The sequence below is a fragment of the Myotis nattereri genome (assembly GCF_964212035.1).
Source record: "Myotis nattereri genome assembly, chromosome: 3".
Classification (NCBI taxonomy): Eukaryota; Metazoa; Chordata; class Mammalia; order Chiroptera; family Vespertilionidae; genus Myotis; species Myotis nattereri.
The window spans coordinates 7179986-7204181 of record NC_138077.1 but is presented as its reverse complement, the minus strand read 5'-3'; the positions used below and the strand labels follow the sequence as shown (position 1 = coordinate 7204181).

The following is a 24196-nucleotide window of genomic DNA, read 5'->3' as shown; positions in this document are numbered from 1 at the left end:
CAGCACCAAAACGTCCCCGCACATGTGTTTGCCAAATGCAGTTCATGCACTTTCTGGCCCACCTGTGGCCCCAAGGCGCACACTTACCATCTCCTTTCTGCCTTCGTCTTTCTCCTTGAGCTTCAGATGCGCGGATACCTGCAGGGGATGAGGGATACAGTGTGGAGTCAGAACAGATGGCCCTCGGCAGGGCAAACCTCACAAGCCACACCACGGGCCAAGAGCCCAGGGGCTGCAGGAAAACCCTCTGAGAAGGCCGTGGCTTCCCACCTCCCTTGGCTCAGCAGAGCGGGGTCTAGGACAGCCGTGCATTTCTGGGTGCTTTCCATTCTCAGCTGAATTTGCAGCTGTGTCCGTGAGAAAAATTAGATGTGGGCAACTGTGAGATAAGGAACCGAAGGCCTCAGGGGCTTGAAGACAAGTGGTGTATGTTTAGGAATTTCACAAGCCACCTGGGAGACCGTTGGTAGCTTAAAACTATCCATTGCTCATCATGGAGTATTTGAGAATATTTACACCACAGAAATCGGCAAGCGCTACATATCCGGACTCTGGTGGTGTTGCTGTCTTGTTTGCAATCCTGGTTGCCAGCACACTCCTGGCCCCCTGGCCCTGCTGGGGAAAACCCTGACTAGTCATCACCATGCCCAGGTCAGCTTTGGTTCTGTTCTGCCGACTTCTGTGGCTTTAGAAAATGAGCCTGTTTCCTTTTGGACACAATGGTGAGGGTAGAACCTGCCCACCAGTGAGCTGGTGAAGTCACCATGAGGATCGATGACAGACTGAGACGCAGGGCAGAGTGGAGAAGGGGCCGCAGTCGTGGAGTCAGACAGGGCCAGGCCTAGGTCAGCTCGGTCGGGCCAGCTGCTTGCCCGGTGACACCAAGTGTCACTTCCTGGTTAGTCTCGTGGTTGTGAGGGTCAGAAGCAGCCAGGAAGATGCATAACCCACAGCTGGTAGTCAATATTAGCCCTACGTGTGTGACAAGACCTCAGGGAGTAACAGAGTCATGGCTTCAAGTCAGAATCTCATTGAGTTTCATTGTGAAAATAAATGAATTTCACAGCAGAGACCTGGGGAGGCAGTAAGGGGAAGAGGGAGATGACAACAGGAGTCACTAGTCTTGTTTGCAAAAGAAAGCAGCAACTGAGACAGAAATCAAAGTGAAGATTCTCTCTGGTCACCTGAGACGAAGTAGCAATGGGATGTGTAAACCTCGCTTCCACTAAATGACCCATTCTGTTTGCAAGCTCCTCCTAAGGGCCCCGTGCTCTCATCACATAAACAATCAGAGCCACCGGGGCACAGGCCTCCTCGGGGGGCCAGCTGGGGGACAGGTGTCCCCTGCCTTACACACACTGAGTTCCAGGGACGACGAGAGAACAACCCCGTAGGGCCCTCTCTCTCTCCCCACAAAGCACGTTAAGGAGCAGATCACATAGCTGACACCTTACCCGCTCCCCTTTGCTAAGAGTTGCCCTTGGGCACAAGGCTGGGCAGTGCCTCTCTCTGGTGCCAGAGGGAGGAAGCTCTGCCCCATCGCGATGAGGAGCTCGGGCTGGAAAACCCGAGGCGAACCCGGCCTCTGACCAGGGCACAAGGCAGACAGGCTGAGGGCGTCGCGTCACATGCCAGGAGCGGCTCAGAGGCCCTGCCTCTTACAGTGGACGAGGAGGAAGCAGAAAACCAGGCACCTTGCCATGAAACGCACCGTGAGGAGCCAAGGGCGCTGATGGGCTTCCCATCTCTTCTCAGTGGGAGACACTCCAGGGGTTCCTGGTGCCCACAGTTGGGTCAGTGTGGCCCCTGATGGTGTGGGCGGGGTCTTTTAAAATCCTGGCCCTGGAAACCCAGGTCAGGGCACTTGCGGGTTCCTGGTCTGTTCAAAGAGCATGATGGCCAGGCCATCCTGGACCCCAGCGTACAGGGTGCCCTGGCCAACAGCGCCCTCTGGAGGCTGCCTCCCTCTGTGCTTCCGCAGGACTACATGTCTGATGGCCGTGGGCTCTGTGAGTGGAGGGCCCGGGACCCAGCAGGTGGGCAGCACCCGGCAGGCAGGCGAGTCAGAGGAGGAGGAGACCTCATCCAGCACCAGGCTGACTGGTGCTTGGCCCTAAAGCAGCCGTGGGCAAACTACGGCCCGCGGGCCGGATCCGGCCCGTTAGAAATGAATAAAACTAAAAAAAAAAAAAAAAAAGACCGTACCCTTTTATGTAATGATGTTTACTTTGAATTTATATGAGTTCACACAAACACTCCATCCATGCTTTTGTTCCGGCCCTCCGGTCCAGTTTAAGAACCCACTGTGGCCCTCGAGTCAAAAAGTTTGCCCACCCCTGCCCTAAAGCCCCAAATGACTGAAGAACAGCTGATGGAAAGAGCAGACCCTCAGCACAAGGGGTTAGGACCGGGGTCACCTTGGAAGGGGCCACCCACATCGGTCGGGTCAATACCTTTCTCAGGAATTTGACCTTGATTTGGCCATCCAGGGTCTACGCCAACCCAGGGCCTAGAGCAGCGGTTCTCAACCTGTGGGTCGCGACCCCTTTGGGGGTCAAACGACCCATTCACAGGGGTCGCCTAAGACCATCGGAAAACACATAGATAATTACATAGTTTTTGTGATTAATCACTACGCTTTGATTATGTTCAATTTGTAACCATGAAAATACATCCTGCATATCAGATATTTACATGACGATTCATAACAGGAGCAACATTACAGCTATGAAGTAGCAACGAAAATAATTTTATGGTTGGGGGTCACCACAACATGAGGAACTGTATTAAAGGGTCGCGGCATTAGGAAGGTTGAGAACCACTGTTCTAGAGGTTTGTTTTCAACAAAGCTGTCCAAACAGGGCTGGTGCCGAGCTCCGCTGGGAGGAGGGGCCTGGCAGGGCCCAGCCCCACAGGGAGCGCTGCCCGCTAGTGGGGGAGAGGGGGGCAGCTCACCATCATGGCCTCCTGCACCGTGAGGTGCGGCATCAGCATGTGGTCCTGCATGATGTAACAGGACACCTTCCGGAAGCAGCGCAGGTCCCGGGCTTTGCCGTTGGTGAGGATGGTTCCCTTCATGCCCGTCTCCCTGCAAGGCCAGCAGAGGACTGGTCAGCCTGGCTCCTGCTCCTGCCCCCGCCTCCAGGGCTGGGGAGGGCCTGAGAGAGAGGCGGCCCCTCCCAGCACCTTCCAGGCTGGACCGTGTGCCACAGAGATGTGGGGGCAGGAAGGACGGAGACCTGGGACAGCCTAGTACTTGCAGGAAGGGACTGCAGAGAAAATGCCCAGCACAGCAGGGAAAGGCGGAGGGAGGTCTCTCTGGGATGGCATGTTTGTAGCAAATGCCCATCTACAAGCTGCGATGGGCATGGATGCTCCGACAGGCGGCCACAGCTCAGAGGATTTCTAGTGTTGGCTTCTGAACAGTCCTGTGTGTAGCCAAGGTTACAGTGGCTGCCCAAAGGCCAAGACTCTGCAGCCTGGGGTGTGGCTGCTACGTCAGAACCAGTTCCCCAGGGCCTGGGGACACAGGAGGACCCGGGGCTCACCTGGCCGAAAGAGGAGGGGGCCTATGCCTTGGACCACTCAGCCGAACGTGTAGTCCTCCCCCGGGCAAGGTACTCATGGTGGACAGAGTGGGCATCCATGCGTACTTTGGAAATGGAAGGGGCACAGCCCTGCCAGCCACACTCCCTCCCTCCCGCACCTTGCCCATCCTTACTGCCTGAGGCCTTCTGGGGCGCGGCCCCAGGCTTCACTGGAGCCTGTGCGGAACCTTCAGGAGGGACGGATGGACTGAGGTGGCTTCCCTGTCCATACTGCCGCCACAGGCCACATATGGCGGGGACCTCATCATCCGGGGCACGGTGTGCTCACCTGTATCCGGCCAGAATGTTCATGAGCGTGGACTTCCCAGCCCCGGAAGGACCCATGATGGCCACCAGCTGCCCACTGTTGAATTTCCCAGAAATTCCTTTCAGCAGGGTCTTGTATCCTGCAGAAAAGCAGAGCACACTCACTCTCTATCACAGAACTGGTGGGTTTTAGCCCCAGGGCCATGCAGGTAAACACACAGTACATTTGACCTTGGATCCAAGGCCAAAGTGAGATTTTTTTTCATGCCTCTGTCCACTTCCTCAATCGCATTTCATGGGTTATGTTAATGACAGTGACCAGTGTGTGATGCTTTAGACCAGCGGTCGCCAACCTTTCGGACCTCATGGACCACCGGTGGACCGCGGACCACCGGTTGGCGACCGCTGCATTAGACTGCACAAAGCACTCTCACACATACTATCTAGGGCAGTGATGACAAACCTATGACACGCGTGTCAGAGGTGACACGCGAACTCATTTTTTTGGTTGATTTTTCTTTGTTAAATGGCATTTAAATACATAAAATAAATATCAAAAATATAAGTCTTTGTTTGACTATGGTTGCAAATATCAAAAAATTTCTATCTGTGACACGGCACCAGAGTTAAGTTAGGGTTTTTCAAAATGCTGACACACCGAGCTCAAAAGGTTCGCCATCGCTAATCTAGGGCATGAGGAGTCCACCATTCTCCTTTCAGAATGAGGAAGCGAGTGTCCGCATGCACCAGGGACTCGTCCAGGCTCCCACACTGCTTCTGCCCAGGGTCACACCACTGGTCACCCTGCTTCTGCCCCCACGATGGTTAAATTATTAATTTATTATTTCATTTGTGACTTTTATTTACAAGTTATACAAATATATATGATTCATATAGGATTTGCTCATAAATTATTATGCTAACCTATTAATTAACTGATCGTTAAAAGCTTATTATTTGTAGCCACACCAAATTGCTTTGGAATTTCTGCCAAGTCTCTTTCCAAGAGCTTTGTTAGAAGACAAAAAAAAAAAAAAAAATCTACACATCCCAAACAGAGGCACATGCATTCTTTTTGGGTGAACTGTTCATGTGTGTGATAAATAATAGAACAGAAGAGACTGGATTCGTGTTCAAAGGCTCCTAAGTCAGAAACACTTCTCAGTTCCTGAGAAACGCTTGCAGAACGGGACCGTGCAAATGCAATATTTTAGCTCCCACGCGATGTTTAGGGGGCCCAGTGAGAAAGGGGTGTGGGGCATCCCACCAGATCCTACTCTCCCCCAGCCCGAGGCTGGAGGCTCTCTGGACCCCAAACCTGTATGTTTATTTGAGCCCCAGCCACAGTCTGGAGAGTTCCCATCTCCACAGATAAGACGCCTGAACACCCAAACTGTCCCCAGGCGCCACCTTGGCTCAGAGGGGGAGTCCCCAGGGCCTTGTTTAATCGGGCAGAGAGAAGCGGAAACAAAGGCAGGAAGCATGTGGCCCTGCGACGCGGCTCATTACGGAGAGTGGCAGTGCCCGGGGAGGGCTGAGACAGTTGTCCCTGTGGGGAAGGGACAGAGGGGCAAATGGAAGGCGTCTGGAAGAGTGGCTCAGAGCTGCAAATGAGGCAGATGCCTACCACTGGGAGGTCCATGACGCCAGGTCAGCAAACACCAGCCGGTGGGAGCTAAAGGAGACCCATGGGTGGGAGGGGATGGGGACCCCAAAGGACTGCGTCTGCCCCTCAATGGACAGACAGACAGAAGGCCTGGAGGACACCAGAGACCCCTCCTCTACAAGGTCAAGCTCGTCGTGCAGCAGGTTCCGAATCAGGATGGAGCTCTGTTGGGCCAGGGGCTCTGGGACCTGGGCCACAGGGGACCTGCCTGACATCACCAAGGAAGCATGAGATGCTCTGCTCATCAGATGCTCCGCCAGCCGTCTGCTCATTACCGGCCTCCTGTCGGTACAGATCCGGAGCAGGGTCACCTCCGAGCAAACCCTCTTATAAGCTGTTTCTTCTCAAAGTTCAAGGCTGTTCCCCAGCTGGTTCTCTGTAAACCAGGAGCTGCCTGAGGATGCAGACGCATTGCTGAGATGCCATGGCCACTTGGAGGCCAAGGGCAGTCAGTCTGCACATGGGTCAGGACAGCCCCAAAGCAGCCTTGCTCTGGGACTCAGAGGCTCTGCCCGCAGGGACTGCTCTCCCTCTGACGTCATCTGGTGCTGGCCCTTGGGGTTGGGGTCCTCCCTGGGGCTCAGATAATAACAATCGCTGCAGGAAGGTCACAGGCCAGGATGCCCATGGACAGGAAGCCAGGAACACACACGGGTGTGGTAGCTGGGGGGGGGCATCCGGCCCTTTCAAGGGAACAGGCGGGCAGAGTGGGGGACAGACTGTGGTCTCCTCCCTTACAGCCACCGGACTGGAGCTGTGGGTCTGACCGAGAGCCCTGGTGCTGAGCAGGTACACTGTTGCGTCAAGTGAGTCACTTGGCCTCACAGGCAGATGACCCATGCCTCGGAGAGGGGCACCAGGTCCCAGGAGAGACAGGAGTGCGTGTGTGTGACATGCTGCAGGGTCCTCACCTTGGGACCCATGTGGGGTTTGGTGGTGGAGAAGGTATGAGGCCCAACGTGGGGCTCCCTTCTCTACCATTAGAAACGGTTTTCCTTTAAATATGACAAACATGTATTTGGGATTTAAGACTTAAAAGTGACACTGGAGACAGAAGTCAAGGAGGCATCGATCTCCTGCGCCCACAGAGGCGGCGATGGAGGAGGCGGCGCTCACTCAGAAGTGGGCTCCCGGCACAGGCTGAGCGGCCAGAACACCGTTTAGCACGTGCACGGCCCTATTTCTATGCAACGAAGCTGCCCTTCACCTCAGAGCCTTGCACGGTCCCCTCTAACACAGTGAAATGCAGATGGACCGTCCCAACACCCCGGCCGCCCTACTTTCCCGCCGACCAGGCCTACTCAGCTCGTTTTCTTGGCATCATGGCAAGATCACCTGACAGGCTGGGCCATGGGTATTCATCCGCCCCGCAGGGCACAGGCGTTCCATCCTTCTAACAGCCAGGCCAGAAGCCATAACAAAACCCAGACCAGAGAGAAGAAAGGCGCAGAGAGACATGGAGACAGACAGACAGAGAAGACGGTGCCTGCGCCCCTCTATGGCAGGGAAGGGGACTCTGCTCAGACTCGGAGGCCCGGGGAGAGCGTTCCGGCATCCTCTGAGATGGAAGGTGGAAGGGGCACCTTCTGCAGGGAGAGGACAGGGGACCACAGGCGGGAGGGCTGGGCCACGCAGGCATCAGGAGCGTGGGGCAAACGGGCTGCTGGGCGGGAGAAAGGCCCAGTGGGAGGGGCAGCTGGAGACTCGGGTTCTCGTTTGTCTCGCAGGCCCTGATGCTTTCCAAGTGGGGCTGGGGAGGGGTCTCCCGGGGAAAGAGGACAAATGTAAAATGTGAAGCTTGGTTCTGGCTGAAACGCAAGCCGGGGCAGCTGAGCAGGAAATGCTGTCAGCTCAGGCACCTCGCCTTCCATCTCAGAGCCTCTGGCCCTGCCTACGCCCCGCAGCGGGCACACTCAGTGCGCTGGGTGGACGGAGCAGGCATGAATGGATGTTGGAGAACCTGTGGAGAGAGGCGCTTCTGAACAGCTCAGTGAAAGCTGAAGGGCTTCCTTAGCTGCCCGCAGGATTCACTTCAAAACGTGACAGATTCAGAAAGAGCCTGGCCAGGCGCCTGGATCTCAACGACTGGGTTCCTGAATTCAATAATGGGGAGAACAAAGGGGACATCAGAGCAAGACTTCTCCCAGAGGCCAGCCAGCCAGCCAGCCCCAAACCGAGTGCCGACAGGAGCCCAGGCATCTGATACCTGCCCCGCACACACCTCATCTCGCCTCCCCGCTCTATTCATTATTGCCCCTGGGACCTCAGAAGGTCAGCTCCATGGTACTGTGACCAGAACTGCCCCCTAATCACCAGGTGCTGTGTGTAAGATGGTGACTGGCATGCAGTGGTCACATAAAAAAGTGTTTATGGAAAGAGTGAACAGAAGGTGAATGCTGCATAAGCAACTTCAGGGTCACAGCCACCGTCTTGGGCACCACCATTTAGTAAGAGCTTCTCTCCCACTAAATGCCCCAACAGGACCCCTCTGGGCTTCAGATCAGTGTGTGCTGGGTCAGCAAGAAACTCCCAGCAGCCCCTGCAGGCCCGCTCTTCAGACGGTCCCTGAGGTCAACCCACAGGGGTGAGCATTGCTGTGCAATGCCTTTCAGAGGGGCCGCTGGTGTCCCTGTGTGAATGACACAAAGTCACCGGTAAGCCCTTTATATACCCACAATCAAATGTGCGTGATATTTCCTTCAGAGTAATTACTTTTTGATACAAATTTTCCCGAAGTTTTGCATGCACAGAGAGAAGTGCACAACTCGTGAGTGTCTGCAAAGCTTGACACTCTCCAAACTGAACCTCCTGGGGAACCGGCCCTCGGGTCAGGAATGGGATGGACAGGGCCCTGGGAAGCTCCCTCCCACCACTTCAGTGGGTAATTGCTCTTGAATCTTAAGGAGAACTCCAGGGGGGCTGACTTTGAGACGGAGGGATCTATGTTTCCCAAAGGGAAAATGTTGTTTTCCTCCCTTGGAAAGGAACGTTTTGCCCGCAGAACATTCCTTAGCCGGGAAATTGTGCCCAATAATCCCATGAGCACCTGCTGCTGCCCTACGACCCTGCCCGGGGATGAGCTGGTTCCTGCCCAGAATGGACGTCCAGAAATCACGGAGAAAGCGAATGACTGACCATTCGCACGTATCTGTCAACACCTACCAGGCTCTGGGGACACGCAGAAGCTTACGTTCAGTTGGGTAGAGTACAGACTTTCTCATTCATAGACATGTGCCCTGAAGGACAGTTCTAGAGAGGAGCCCAGTCCCCCAGCAAGCCCAGCTCTGGACCCGTTCATTTGGGGTAGGGCAGGGTGCCAGCTTTGCTCACATTTTCTCCTTAATGCCTCATAGCAAGCTGAACACCAGGTTCTTCTCCATATTTTACAGATAAGAAAGAAGGGCTCAGAGAGGGTTAACGACCTGCCCAAGGCCACAGAGCAGCTCCACGGAGGAGCCAGCATTCCAACCACTTCTGCCCAATTCCAGAGGTGGCCCTTGCACTGGGCCACCAGCCTCTGCCAGCCTGGGCAGCGCAGTTAAGGGGTCTGGGCAGTCAGCGTCCCCCACCCATCCCCCTTACCATTAATCGCGATGGTCATCTCAACTCAGAAGTATCATTTAGTCTACTGTTGCACCAATTCTTTAACAGAGGATTGGGAAAAACGACAAAATGAAATCCCTTTGGTCACTGGAGGCCAAGGCTGCCCCCTGGGGGTGGGCAGAGCCGCTCCCAGTGTGGGTGTGGCAAAGTGATCTGACAGCTAAGGCCCAGATGCCCTCCATGCATCCAAAGAGCTCGTAACTCATCCAGTTGCCCTCATCCTTCAATTTCCTTTACTTTCCCTGAAACAGTCTCAAATCAAAAAACAAAACAAACAAACACACAAAAAACCAACTCTTAAACTCTTGCTGGGACATGGCCAGGTCTCATTTAGGGAGGACGCACACCCTGCTCGGTCAGTTCAAGCCCCCTTGCACATGGGTGAGGAAGGGTGCATCCTCCCACTCACACAGTGCTCCCCTGGCTCCTTGTTATTAAACTGCCCCTGCTTCCTGCCTCCACCGGCTGCCCAACAACAGGGATCAGAGCAGCGTTTCAGAGCAGCTCCCAGCACGCCGGGCCCCTTGGGGGCCATTAGCTGCGATCCTGGTGACCTGCGGAAAATAATAAGCTCCCTCACTCACTCAGGTTTCACTTAACGAGCTGCTCTTTGGAAGGGGCAGCAGTTCCTAAAGTTCCAGGGTCAGGCCATCGCTGGGTTCTGTTTGTGAGCTGAGCCCAACAAAGGCTGTTGTCTGGCCGCTGTGGGGGCGGGGCGGGGGCAGGTGGAGTGGGTGCCCCCTGAGAAGCAGGCTCTTTCTGTGCTTGTCCGGATGTCAAATGCCAGGCTGATGGCCGGGTGAGCAGGCTGTGAAGGTCACCGTAGACAATCAGGTCATCGTAGACAAAGGGTCACGATCCTGGCTTTGTCCTTTCACCTGAGAGCTCGCCAAGGTGGCTGGGCCACACCAGATACTCCTCCTCTAGGCCTCATGGAAAAGCGGTGAGTCCCGTCACAGATGAGGGGTGCCCAGGGCGCAGAGAGAGGCCTGGTCTTCAGTAGAGAGATGGTCAGGGACCTGTCCCAAACCCCCCATGTTCCCTTCTTTTCCTCTTGGGGTCCCTGCACCCATCAGTCAGGGGCTGGAGATGGAGTTTCACATCCTGCCGGTCCATGTCCTCATCGGGACCCCTCCTCTCACAGAGGGGACAGTAAAGCCCAGCATAGCACCCCCAACAGCCCCCATCCTTTCACTCGGTGGCCAGGACGTCCGTTTCCTACAGAGCCCTGCTAACAACTTTGATTCTAGACTCTGTCCTGCAGGATGGCAAGAGGATAACTTTGTGCTGTTTTAAACCACTGAGTTTGTAGTCATTGATCACAGCAACCTCGGGAATTAACACACTCCCCCTGACCCTGCACACAGCGGCTCACACCCATGCCAACTCTCGCCGGCCCCACACCTGCTGAGTCAGACCCTTGGGTGGGCCCGTCCTGGTGCTCACTCAGGTTTGAGACCATCGGCTCCTGTCACTTCAGTCTCTGGAGGGTGACTGAACAAAGCATCACCCATCGGCCACTGTCTCTCCACCCGCCCCGAGAGGACAGGGGTGGGGAGTGTGAAATAGCACAGGAGCTGGGAAGAGTGAGCCAGCCCCTAAGAGGTCAGCGCTCTCCCAGCGGCTAATTCACCTGACTCATCTCTCAGCATTTATCCCAGCCTTACTTTTACCATTTGGTTCTGGACATCAGGCACCCACACCCTTAACTGCTACAGCGCCCTCCTCCCTTCATAGTACAGTTTTTTAAAACCCAATGTTCCCTACTAGAAACTCAGAAAGCCAAATACACTGATAAGAATGGCACGTGCTTTGGTAATTTGGCTTAAAATAAAATGCACTAGAATCTACCTTAACACTGGCCTCACGTTTCTTAGAAACATTGCTCACTTTTCTGCACTTTCAGTAACAGGCGTGTTTGTAAAACGAGTAACCAAGTCGCACCGGCATTCTTAATGCAATGGAACTTCTTTAGAAACAGCATGAAATTATTAATACCCTCTGGGTTTTCAGGCTCCCCACAGGGACACTTTCAGTGCACGGCGAGCTCGCTGTTGCCACCATGAAAGAGGACGTCCACCTCGCACTGGTTTTCATGAAAGCTGGTGGCCCATCGTCCTGGGAGGCAGTCACTTTTGAACGTGGGCAGTGTCTTATGAGTCTGTGAACATCAGAATTATCATATTCCCAGAGATCGCCATGCTGCTCAGTGGACGGCAGGTGGCTGGAGTGACCATTCCACCTCCCTGTGCCCCGTATTCCTCTGGCGAACTTGCCCACACCCGCCCTGTACTGGCAACGTGACCAAGCAGCTGAATTTGCCCCTAACTGCCCCCTCTGCCCTCAGTGACTTGGGTGGCCCTAGTTGGCATGCCTGCTGCTTGCGAGCATGTGCACTGTGCACTTGTCACGGCTGCTCACTCTCCCCGAAGCTAGGCAGTGGGTTTCCTCTGAACCGCAGCCCTCCACACCGCTCAGCCCTCCACGCTCATCTGATTTCTCTCCCATGACACTGCCTCATTCTCCCTGACAGCCAAGCTTTAAGGCACACGTCAGGAGGAAGTAAACATTTTCATGTTTCCAGTTCACTAAAAATGGCCATGAACCTGGTGGTCACTGGATCTGTGTCACATGACCCAGGGCAGAGAGGAGGAGCATGAGGGTCAGTGAGGCTGCACTTGATCCTGGGAGGCAAGGTGAGTTCCTGGCAGAGAGGTGGCTCCTGCAAAGAACCCACAAATACTGGTTGAACAGACCCCTTTCTTAACAGGCAGTCCACCTGGCTAGCCCCTGGGGAATGGCTGCAGAGAAAAGAGGCTGGAAGACAGGCAGGAAATGGGTGTCCTTGAACGCTTTCTGCCAGGCTCAGCACTTTGAAATTTATGTCATTAAGACATATCCCATTCTAAAACCAAGCACAGAACTGCCCTGGCCAGTGTGGCTCAGTAGGTTGACTGCCATCCAATGAACCAAAAGGTCACCAGTTTGATTGCCAGTCAGGGCACATGCCTGGTGGTGGGCTCAACCCCCAGTAGGTGGTGTGCAGGAGGCAGCCGATCCATGGTTTTCTCTCTTTCCCTTTCCCTACCTCTCTCTCTCTCTCAAATCAATAAAAACATATTTATTTAGTTTCAATAAAAAGGTTTTTATTGATTTCAGTGGGGAAGGGAGAGGGAGAGAAAGGTAGAAACATCAATGATGACAGAAAATCATTGATCGGCTGCTTCCTATACCGCCCCCACTGGGGATCGAGCCCGAAACCTGGGCATGTGCCCTGACCGGGAATCAAACCATGACCTCCTGGTTCATGGATTGATGCTCAACCACTGAGCCACACCAGCCCAGCAAAACATATATATATATATATATATATATATATATATATATATAGAGAGAGAGAGAGAGAGAGAGAGAGAGAATTTTAGCACAGAACACTTCTGGGAAGAGGGTAACTGACCAAATTAAAAACACGACCCTCTTCTCTAAGGCAGATAAAAATCAGGGATGAGGAAAGAGCATGGTTTGGCCCAAGACACCACACACACCACATTTCTGCCAAGTGAAGAATGGCAGGACTAGAAGCATATGGTAAGAGGCTGCCTGCTCACCATTTAGGACCCAACCATTTTCTAGACAAGCTGATATGCAGGTCTTTAGAAACAGGAAGCTCACACGCTTCCTCTATAATTCTTAACAGGGATTCTGATAAGATGTGAAATTCATCGTGAGGGCTCCCACTTTTCAGCCAGACTTTGGTATATAGTATGTTCTTATGTTACTAATGTGCATTGTGATTGTTTATATTAATGGGACACCTAAGTTATCATAAAAGTGCATTGCCTTCCCTTTGCAAATGTCTTCACTTGCCTCACCAGCAAAACCTCAGAAAAACAGAGTTACCCACCATCACTTGTAATTTCCTGTATTCCATGGTCAGCTCAGAGACTTAAGAACTATAATCTCCACATAGGTTTACAAAAATGTCAACTCTGCCATCAAAAAATCAAATAAGCAAGTAAAACCCAAGACTATGAGAAAAATCATGAGCCACTGACAACTTGCATGTATTCAGGAACCCAAAAGGTCCAGCAAAGCATACCAATGATGGTGTTTAACTTCTCATAACACATGGAAATTAAGCCCAAAGAAACCAGAACTGACAGGAAGGCCCGGGAGAGACAACGCATGGCACCTCCTATTCCACCCGGGTGGTACCAGGCCTTCCAGGTGATAGAATGCAGCCCAAGTGGCAGAGATCATGTTGATCAATCGGTGGGAATCACCAAAAAGTGTGCACCAGGTGCCACAGAAAGCACACCTCACTCACACGCCCAGGATGGAAGTGACTGGGCAGGGAGGAGGGGAGCAGCCACCTTGCAGCGTGACGGCTGGATTCCAGCCAGCTGACTGGATCCCTGCTTCAGATTCCTGAGGGCAATTTCAGGATTCCAAAACTCACCCTGATCATTTTTAAACACCTGGGAGAAGGACCACAGCTGGTTGCTTCCTGCCCAACCTGCTTAGCCCAACCCAAGAGGGCCTGCCTCTCATCACTTCACCCACATGGTGAACCCAAAACAAAACAAGACGAAACAAAACAAGAATATTTAAAAGGATTCAGATATCAGTTGTCCCGCAGAAAGCGTGTTAGGTTCTGTGGTTAGGTTAGGTTCACGTATGGTTCTACCTGCAGCTTTGAATAGAAGTCTGAAAAACTGTGACACCTCCCCACTCTGATGAAAGCTACAAGAACACAAACACCACCCGGAACGCCAGCCAGCCATTTTCGTTAGGATGGTCCTACGAAATATCTGCGCGCTATTTCCATCCCCGTGAAGTCTCCCAAAGATGCTTTAGAAGACATCGAAATAATAATAATCGGTTTTTAAAATATCTCCATCCATCAGATCTATTTCAGAGACTTTTCTGGAGTAAAATTAGGCTATGGGAACTTTCAGAGACCAAATGTTCCAAGGACCTGCGCTGGAGCATGGGGTTTGCACCCCTGGGGAGGGGGTCCAGGGGAAGCAGAGGCCTCTCCACCCCCGGAGGCATCCGGACCCCAGAAACTCTGCATCCTCGGCTCCCGCTTAGCAACAGCATCGGCGCGCAGCCAACCACAGCCAGGCTGAGGTTCTCCGCGAGCACTGACCGCGAGTAACCTTGGCGCGGAAGGCGGTGGCCGTCACTGCGCGTGCGCAACAGCGCACACCTGCCCCGCCCGCCCGCACTTGCCGGCAGGCACCTAGCCCCGCGAGGGGCGGGGGAGTTCTCAGCTCCAACCCGGCAGATTTTAGGGTTCCCTGGGAACAGGAAAGTCCTCCAGACAGCCGCCAGCAGACCCGCAGCCGGTGTGTCCGGCTGCCTGGCGGGGAGAGCGCAAAGGTCACCCTGAGCCCCAGGCCTGCAGAGTCAGCGCGGCACCATACTGGGAAAGGGATGGGGTTTTACTCCATATTTAAAGCCCATGGAAGAGCCGCCTGAGCCTCCCCTTCACTACAGCCTGCTGATGTGCCAGGGCCGGAATGAGCTCTATCCCTTGAGACAAGCCAGTCTCAACGCAACGCCCTTGCAAGGACCAGCTGGATGCCAGACAGGGGGCCCTTTAACTCCAACCTGATGGGACTGGGCAAGCAGAGGTACCCAGCTCAGCCCCCAGCCGGTGTCCCCAGCACAGCCCATGAAGGACATCTGGGAACTCCCTCCCCAGGCAGGTGGGAAGACCTCTGCTGTCGCCAGGTTTTGGGGTTGTGTATGTCACGGGCAGAGTACACCTAACGCTCATTTTAGGAGCCTGAGAAATGACAGGGGGAGAGTTGTCAGTGGAGTCCGGTGAGAGGCAGGTGGTTAAGACTAGAGGTTCAGCCAGAATGTAGCTGCAGATTGCCTCCCTCTAACCTCCCTCCCTCCTGGGTAAGATGTCCATACTGGCATGCCCCTATGGCTTTCCCAGGATGACTTAAGGATACAATATGCTACAGCTAACAGCATTTGCTTAGTAAAAAAAAAAAATGTATTTAATTAAAAAATATGCATTCTCCCCAAAAAAGTGGGAGGAGAGAAGTAACAACTGAGAAATCCCATAAAACTCCTGCTAAAAGGTTCATTTTCGAGAGGGGCAGTTGAGATGCCAGGCCAGGGACTTTTTTGTCTGAGCACACAGGCTTGAGGCTGGTCTGAATGACAATAAAAGAAACAGAAAGAGTGATTCAGCTGCTCTTCTATGGCGCCCCACCCTTATCAGTTCACAAACAGCGGAGAAGCTCACTGAGCACATTCCAGCAGAGGCTCCTCTCACCGCCCTGCCACCGCGGATGTGCAGCAGCATGCACGCCGATGGGCCACATGCCTCTTTCCTCCTTTCCAGACAGCCCCAGCTCTTGACGCACTTGACTACTATTTTGTACCTGGTCAAGCTTTATCCCTTCTAATCTGTGAGCTCATCTCAAGACCAAGACCGCCCAGTTGAGAGTCAACCCATAAACCAGGAGGTCACTGGTTTGATTCCAGATCAGGACACATGCCTGGGTTGCAGGCTCAATCCCCAGTAGGATTCTCTCTCATCATTAATGATTCTATCTCTCTTTCTCCCTCTCCCTTTCTCTCTCTGAAATCAATAAAGACATGTCTAAAAAAATTTTTTTTAAGACCAAAACCGAGATCTAATCTGCAGAGTTCCAAAAATCAGAACTTGGGTCAACCAATGAACATTACTAGAATTCAGATTTCAGCTCGACAGACAGGAGCCTTTTCTAAGAATTAGATGGTGCAAACATGGACCTGGCTGCCAGGGGAAGTGTAGACCCTGGCTACTGCTCAGACAGAGGCTGGCCACTACAGCTGGGGACTCCTCCTCCTTGGGTGAGAGGTCACACCAAGGGAGCTCTGAGGCCCCTCTGGGATCCAAGATTCGGATTCTAAATATAGGCCTCAGTTGGACGTAATCACAGTCTTGAAGTCACTCTGGCATGTTTTAATGTTGACACCAAGTGCCACTTACCCTACGAAGCAGAAAGGAGACTAATAACACCTCAGCTGACAAAGTGAGAAGTGAAACTAAAGGCTGGGGTCAGACGGGACCTGCAGGCGCACCAGCCTCCATCCCTGACTCTGCAAACTTCTCTTGCTGCCTTTGCTCACATTTTGGGCAAAAAAATACTTGTGTTTGACGTATTTTATTTGACAGTACACTTTCCTCGAAGGTTCTGGAACTTCATCAGCATGGGTTTGATAGAGAATCACCCCTACTTTGTACGATGGTTCCTTCTTTCTAAACATACTATTTTATCTGACCCATGTAGTACCTTTGTTTCTTAAATAAGCAAATCTGTTGATTCTAGAACTGAACTCAAACAGAGCAGGTGTATGGTGACTAAACATGTTTGTGCCAATGTATAAACAAATTAAATGGTTTCCTGCTCAATAAAATGTCACCTTGGCTTATTTTGTGGCCGTGGCAGAGTAGGTTCTGGTTTGCAAGAAGGACTTTGGTTCGAGAAGATACAAGCATATTTGAGGTGTGAAAAGAAGGCAGGGGGGCCCCCACCCAGCAGGTGAAAATACATGTGGCAAGAATGTCCGCAGAAAGTGAAACAGTGACACCAAGTCCCCGCTGAGCAGAGCACAGTCCTGCAAAGTCGCACTGAAGAGGCCAGATGGCTCAAGAACAGGCGCTCTCTGGGAAAGTGACAGAGTGTGAGCCCAAATAAAGAACTGCCAGGTAACAGGGCTGGCCAGACATTGAAGCAAAGTAGGAAAGGAGACCTCCAGGCCCCTGCTGGCAAAGCCCCCTGAGCCATTTCTCCAGGGGTATGGAGCCTGACAGTGGCGCATATTTGGACCATGGAAGATGGTCTGGTTTCCGTGCAGCGTGCTCAAAGGGAGCGGGTGTGCTGGCTGGAGAAGGGAAGTGACTAGACTCCTTGGATGTGAAGTTCTCCTGGTAAACTAGCAAACCCTTCGTACAGAGTCACTATACAGCCATCTGTCACGAGTCTGCCGTGAGAGCTAGTCCATGCTCAGCAGTTTTTCAAAGTCTCTCTGAGCCTCTAGGCAGAAGGTCAGGACTGTTCCGGAAGACCCGTCATCAAAGGGCCCTGAGGAGTGTCCTGCCTGCCGGCCCCAGGGAGCCTCCAAGAACTGAGAACCTAAGAACTGGCTCCAGAGGGGAGGAGAGGCTCTCTCCACTTGGTTCCAGTTATAAACAGCCCAGCCTCAAGCAAGGAGCCCCAGAAAGCAAGGTTTAGGGTCACCATACTGCACCAGATGAAAGACTAGCTACAGCTTCAAATAAAGACAAAGGCAGAGTATTTCCTTTTCCAAAAGAAAACCCACCTTAGCATGATGGTTCCCAAGAAGCACACGACTAACCCATTCATGCCAGGGGAATAGAAACCCCCTCCGAACCTGAGCAGCCCACCCCCTGAACACCCACTGCTGCCTCGGGGGATTTCGGCAGTCCCCCTGTAACTGGCTGCCTTTCCCATCCCTGCCCAAGTGGGTTGGATCAAGTCACCCAGACTTGGTTAGACTCCAGTCTTCCCTTAATGGAATTCCTGAAAGGCATTTATTAAAGGCACATTCCACTCATTTTCACCAGCCTGTCCTTACAGGCCTTGGGGATAGCTATGGAAATGGAGAGACGGCCAACTTGAATTTGAGAAAGGTGTTGAAACACATTTTTGTAGCTTAAAAGCAAACCAATACAGATAAGCAGGAGCTGCCCGGATTGTTCCGCTCCTTCCTGGCATTTGGCAAGGAGGAGGTGGGAGGATTGGATTTCCAAGTAGGAGATGCTATTTCATCCCAGTGGAGTGTTATCATGTTGGGGCAGCAGCCTGGCTGAGGAATAGTAAAGAGAACTTGCTAAAGCCCCAGCTATGATTACTTTTGTTCTCCATCTGAACTTCATCACCAGGTAATCCCGGGAGGGGTATTTAATTTCTCCGAATCACGGCATCTATCTATGTGGAGGCAAGCCACACACCTCAGCCTCACCTCCGAGGTGAGAAGACAGGACAGCTGGAGACTGTCCAAAGGGCCAGGAGATGCCTTAGGAATGGCAGAGGGGAGTGACATCCAAGCCGGTCAGTTAAAAGGAAAGTCGGTCCGCATGGTCAAGGCAACACTAATAGTTTCATAAAATGGGGAGAGGCCCATCCATGCTATGGTGGTCCAGTGGTGTGCCCACCCCAAAGCCAGGTGCTGACTGGGCTCCTTGTTGGGTATTAGCCTCAAATCCCACAGATCTGCCATCAAGCCCCACCTCGTGTGCACCTGTGCCCTGGGCTCTGAGCCTCATGTATTCCATGGCTACAGAGGGCAGAACTAGCCCCTGCGCCAAGTGGACCTGCTTGAATGTCACAAATGGAAAAGGCTCTGGCCTCCTCTCGGGGCGCGGGCGCCAGCACAGTCCAGAGGACCTCGAGTACTCACTCCACTTGTAAAGTGTGACCAGTCACATCCTAATAAAAAGAGACCCTTGTGTGAATGAGCCCTGAAAGCCAGGAAGTGGTATGTTAGTGTCAGATCTTCTCAGCACCACCCACATCTTCGTCTCAGAAGTTCAGGCTGCAGAGTCTCTTCTCAGCACAGGGTTCTAAATGTTCCCAGTGGCGTGTCTACCTACAGGACGCAGAAGCTGCTTTCAAAAGTCAGTCACACCGAGGGCTCAGCAAGAACGACCGACCTGGACTGCTCAGGTGGTCCCCTGACATAACAAAGTCCACATCGTTCCAAATCTTCTGCCCCATCAACTTCTGCCATGTGAGCGAATTCCTTGAGGGAAAGTGATTACTATGTCAGAAGCCGGTGAAATCATCCTTGGGGTACACAGTTTTATCTGGGGAATAGTTCCTTTCGTAATTATGTTCTCTACTAGGAATATATTATATGATGTATTTTTTCCTCCAAAGACATCACTAATCATATGTTGAAAATGTAACTACAATGAATATACAAGATGTTTTGTTAGACACCATATTCAGTGCTTGGCAACTGTCAAGCTCAAGACCCAGTGCCTGACTCCGTCAATACTGCCGCTGATCACTCACACCCTTGTTCTAAGGATGTGAGGGTCTCTTTGTCTGTCATCTTTTTAAAAAATAATTATGTAGGAGTTTATAAGATTATTCTAATTACAATGCAAGCTTTGCTACAGCATTCTGTGTTGAGTCTGTGTTGTAGCACCTTGTTCGGGCAGAGACTGTGTGAGGAAAAATATTTCCTTGGAATTCACTGGACAGTGTCTTTGTGATGGAAAGAAAGCTGGACTGGGAGTCAGACAGCCAAAGCCCAGCGTTGGCTCTGACCTGGAGCAAATCACTTCTGCTTTGGGACTCTGTTTCCTTCGCTACACACCCAGCCATGCAGCCCTCACACCTCTCCTATCCAGAGATGCCCGTCTCCTATGCAATGCTCTGGCGCCCAACCCCAGTGTGGTCGGTACAATGAGCTCCATGTGTAAAACTGAATTTAAACATTAACAACAGTCAACAAAATAGAGACAGCAAAACTAATATGGTGAGAGAGGTAAGAGAAAGAACTCCTTCCCCAAAGGCTGGTCACACTTGGCGTCACACCGAGGTGATGCCAAATATACAATGGCCACATCGAGAGAAAGGAAATGAGAGAGAGGCTGGGATCTGACTTCTCAGCTTAACCTCATCATTGCTGGGGACGGAGACCATCACCAGCAAGCAGAGGGACAAAGCAAGAAAGGCCACGTTGAGGGGGAGGAGCCAGACCTGAGAAGGAGTGGCGGGAAGCCGACAGGAAGTCGGTGAACCTGGTGGGAAAGGTACAGGAGGAATTCACAGGGATCAGCCCAATGCCTGGGTCCAGACTTAATGCTGACTTGTACTGTACATCCTATTAGTTGGGGAAACGTGGTCCCCAAGTTACTAGCTCACTGGAGATGTAGCACCTGAGAGCCTGCTGGTGATGAGGACGCAGTGAGCGCTGAGAGGAGCCTCAGCAGCTAGCTCCTCTTATTCAGGAAAACTCTAGGCTTCCATGGCTGCAGCCTCCAGTCTAATGAGGCAACCAGTCCAGCAAACAGCAGCAGAGCCAGACCCGCGAGCACCAAGCCTGCAGAAGCAGCACGGGGACCCGGGCATCCCTGAGGGCCTGTGCCAGGCGAGGCACAGGCACCCGGTGAGACTGCAGAGTTAGAAATCACCGCCCACAGACCCAGGCCTGCCTGGCTAGCTGGGGCACGTGGGCAAGCCTTAAGCACTCGGTTTCCTTGCTGTTCAGTGAGAAGGTGGACCAGTACTTCACACCCTGAATTGATGCTGCAGTGAGCTCATCTAAATCTAAATTGCAGGGTGCCAAGAACAAAGGACACGTTGGCGTACACAGTGGGGGATGGGCAGACACAGGCGCTGCTACTAAGGAGGGGGCGTGGGAGAAAGTCAGAAAAGGGGCCTTGCTGGGTCAACAAACCAGCCACGGGGATACGGAAGCCCCATCATGCCCAGCTTCCTGGGGCCCTCACCATCTCTGACTCACGGGCAGGTCCCGCAGGGCTCACGTCCTCCTCCACCCCTCCTGAGTAACAGGCGTTACTATAGGGCAAGTGTCTATCTGGCAGCCACTGGAGCTGAACTTCCAAGTGGTGGCCCCTCCCTCACTGACTAAGACTCCATCACGCTGGTGAAGTTGGAGAATTAGTGGGACCAGTTCTAACACTCAGAGAATACAGGGTGGACAAGCCACATACCTGACGGGGACATGATGTTCTTCGCGTGCAAACAGTGGTTGAGTATCTGCTGTATTGTCCAGCAAACCAAGGCTCTGCCACGGTTTGCAGATGTTTGCATCTCGGATTTGCAAGCTCTCTTCCCTTTACAGGAAAGCCATCCAGGCATTTCCAGCCATCAGGACAACATTCCCGAGGCCACCTGTACCAGATGGACCGAAACTGATCTGTGCTGCGCATGGGCTTGCCACAATTGGTCTACGCAGACAAATCAAGCCAAACATAACCAGGCCCTCTGGTCACTTGGTGCATGTTTTTTGTTTATTTGTTTGGTAAAATCTTATTTCAAGTTCAGGAGAAAAAGGCTGAAACCCTGTGTTGACATTTCAATAGGCTCATACATTTTCAAGATGATTTAAATAATTTGTTAGAAACTAGGGACCATCATTTCTTGATGATGTGTAACGTGTCCTCTCCCACCCTCCAGAAAGTTGGATAATGAATGCAGGGAGTAAAGGACAGGGAGATGACGAGTAAGTGCCACAGGAAGAAATAGCCCAGGTGGCACTGACTCCACACGCTCTGAAAACCTAGAGCTGGCAAAGGAACATCCAGGTTGCTAAGAAAACTCAAAATACCGCCCTTTGTCAATTGCCATTGACGTGCAACAAGCTGGTAGCAAACTCGGGAACTGTGTGGCTTTCCAGAGACCTCCCAAGTTCCATCCTCCCTACCTCTTCTGTTTTTATTTCTATGGGTCATTCGTCAACAATGTGTTGTTGTTTTTTTAAATATCCCATCAACACCACTCATGAGCGTCCTTTAAAGATCCTTAAACGTAAAGGATTGGCTTTGAGAGAGGTCACACTAAGTCACCAGCTACCTTTTAACACTTCAAACCTGGGAGGGCGCTCCTGTCTTCCATTTTGCTCTGAAACATTTAAAATAAAACAGTCCCATCTTGAAAGACTAACATAAACAGCCTCCAGGAAAGAGGACCCTCTGAGTGCACTCCAGAATCCAGCCCACCTGGACGCTGGCCCATCTTTGTGAATTCTTTGTACTCGTATGAGAAGTTAAGAGCCACCACGAATCTTGAATCATCTAATCCACCTGCTCATATTATAGGTGAGAAGGAAAAAAAAACGGACATAAAGCAATGCAATAAACTGGCCGCGGCAGAGTGACAGCCTCCCACTGCCAGACCCAGATTTCCGCAAACCACCTGTTACTTCCTTCACAGGTTCCTCCCACCTCCCAACGCAGCAGCCGCCCTCCCTACCTTTTTTCTTCCACCAGGGTCCTTCTGGGACCGAGTAGGAAAGGTCCTTGAATTCAATGTTGATAGCTGCCCTCCGGGGCAAGGAGGACAAGCGCTGGGCCTCTGTGAGGTTGTTGTCCACTTTTTTCAGATGCCCATTCAGCATATCCTTCTCGCACAGCTCCGTGTTGCTGGAGACCACCTCGTCTACCGAGACGCACACCGACTTGAGCTCCGTCATCACTGCAGAGTAACTGCTGGTGTTCTACAAGAGAGAGGTTATAAGTCACATCAGGGCGAGGAGCACAGGGGACCTTGAGCCGGGTGGCCAGTCCCCAGGTCATGGAATACTTACAGCAACACTTCTTAAACTACAAAGAGACTTTGCTGGGAGAAGCAAACTTACCCAGAGAAACCTGTTACCTCTAGCCATCACTTTTTCTTCTATTGAAACAGTACTTAAGATATTCAACTTATCTACCAGTCTTCCTTTGGAATCATAAAAATCTAATCACAAAACCATAATAAATGAATAATAACCAAAGAATGAAACACTGGTCAACATAAAATGTTATCTATGTACAGTCAACTCACTAAAAACCCTAATAAAGGTACACAAGGCTCCTAAAAAATGTGCAACTGGAAGTTTTATTTAAAATGAGCTCTTTTCGTGCCTTTCTCGTGTAACCTCATCAGCATGTCTCAAGAGCAATGACACCACTTGAACCTCTGGGTTTTGTGGGAGGTGGCTTTAATGTTTCCCTTGTAAATTTCTCAAATCACTCTCAACTCCCCTCTCTCATCATATCTTAATAATAGCACTGAAGAAAGGAAGATTAATATTTGTTCGCTATTAAACAGACGAGGAAACTGAGGTGCAGACAACTTAAGGAATTTGAACTTGCTCTGAGCCCTATAATCAAGTGAGGGGCAGAAGTGACCCCAGAATCTGAGTCATCAAAAAGGAGACACCTAAGATGCCCCTTTCCACTGCATCACATGAGCACCTAACATAGTGTAGCTACAATGGCTTTCAAGCTTCCATTGGGAGTCACTGACCTGCTACAGATGTGCCAAGAACCAAGGGTATTTATGCAAAGAAAGGAATATCTTTTTCTAACAGTTTGACAACCCTGAATAAATCGATATGCTTCAGGTACTGCCAAAACTCAGAAGAACCCTGGGGTGGGCAAATATTATGCTTTGCTTTCTCTTGACTCAAGAGGGAACATTCCACAGGGGTCCAAAGCACGATGTTCCTTCATGTCGCTGAAGGCAGTTGGCCTGATGGGGAGAGGCCATGGGTAAACTGTCTTGGGTAATTCAGGACCTTGCGACTGCGGCAGGATCGGGGACACACTGGGCGCTGTTGTGTGTGCTGAAGAGGAACGCCGTACTGTTCCATAGGTTTGTTAGGCCCGTCGCTTTAGAGCTGATAGCTTTTTATCATTATTGTTTCTAATAAAAAATCCAAAACAAACCTGAGAGTGGATCACTCATAAATATTCCTACAAACCTAGCAACTCCTGTGGCCTAGACAAGCCCTCCCCCACTGGAATGTGCTATGGAGGACCTGGCTGTGTCCTCAAGTCCTGGCCTTTTTTCCATCAGGTGCTTAAGGGCTCACAGAGCTTGGAGGGCTTGGTTTTGAATGTCTCAAGCACAGAGGGTTGAGCAGATGTGGGCATAGGGGTTTCTGGTTCTTGTGATGTTTGAAAATGTTGCTTTGACATTTAAGAAAAGGGCACAGGTACATACACACACACACACACACACACACACACACACCCCTCAGGCATCTCCTGATCTCTGGAAGGCTTAACCTCTGGAAATCTTAACTGACTATAACACTCAGTGGATAAAAATTTAAGTGCAGATGCCGAAACCGGTTTGGCTCAGTGGATAGAGCGTCGGCCTGCGGACTCAAGGGTCCCGGGTTCGATTCCGGTCAAGGGCATGTACCTGGGTTGCGGGCACATCCCCAGTGGGAGATGTGCAGGAGGCAGCTGATCGATGTTTCTCTCTCATCGATGTTTCTAACTCTCTATCTCTCTCCCTTCCTCTCTGTAAAAAATCAATAAAATATATTAAAAAAAAAATTTAAGTGCAGA

General features: G+C 51.8%; 1 protein-coding gene across 4 annotated transcripts in view; it reads right to left on the bottom strand.

Annotated features, from left to right (window-relative positions):
- Window positions 1-24196, bottom strand: part of ABCG1 (ATP binding cassette subfamily G member 1) — a 62899-nt gene that overhangs the window by 16399 nt on the left and 22304 nt on the right. For 3 of the 4 annotated variants that reach the window (XM_081088257.1, XM_081088255.1, XM_081088256.1), the window contains 4 exons: window positions 22107-22350; window positions 3877-3994; window positions 2956-3088; window positions 88-138 (listed from right to left, as the gene is read on the bottom strand). In XM_081088257.1, the coding sequence (XP_080944383.1) occupies window positions 88-138; window positions 2956-3088; window positions 3877-3994; window positions 22107-22326 (522 nt within the window). In that variant the 5' untranslated portion in view covers window positions 22327-22350. Of the gene's footprint in view, window positions 1-87; window positions 139-2955; window positions 3089-3876; window positions 3995-21853; window positions 21938-22106; window positions 22351-24196 lie in introns of all 4 variants that reach the window. The other variant, XM_081088258.1, reaches the window with a different exon arrangement.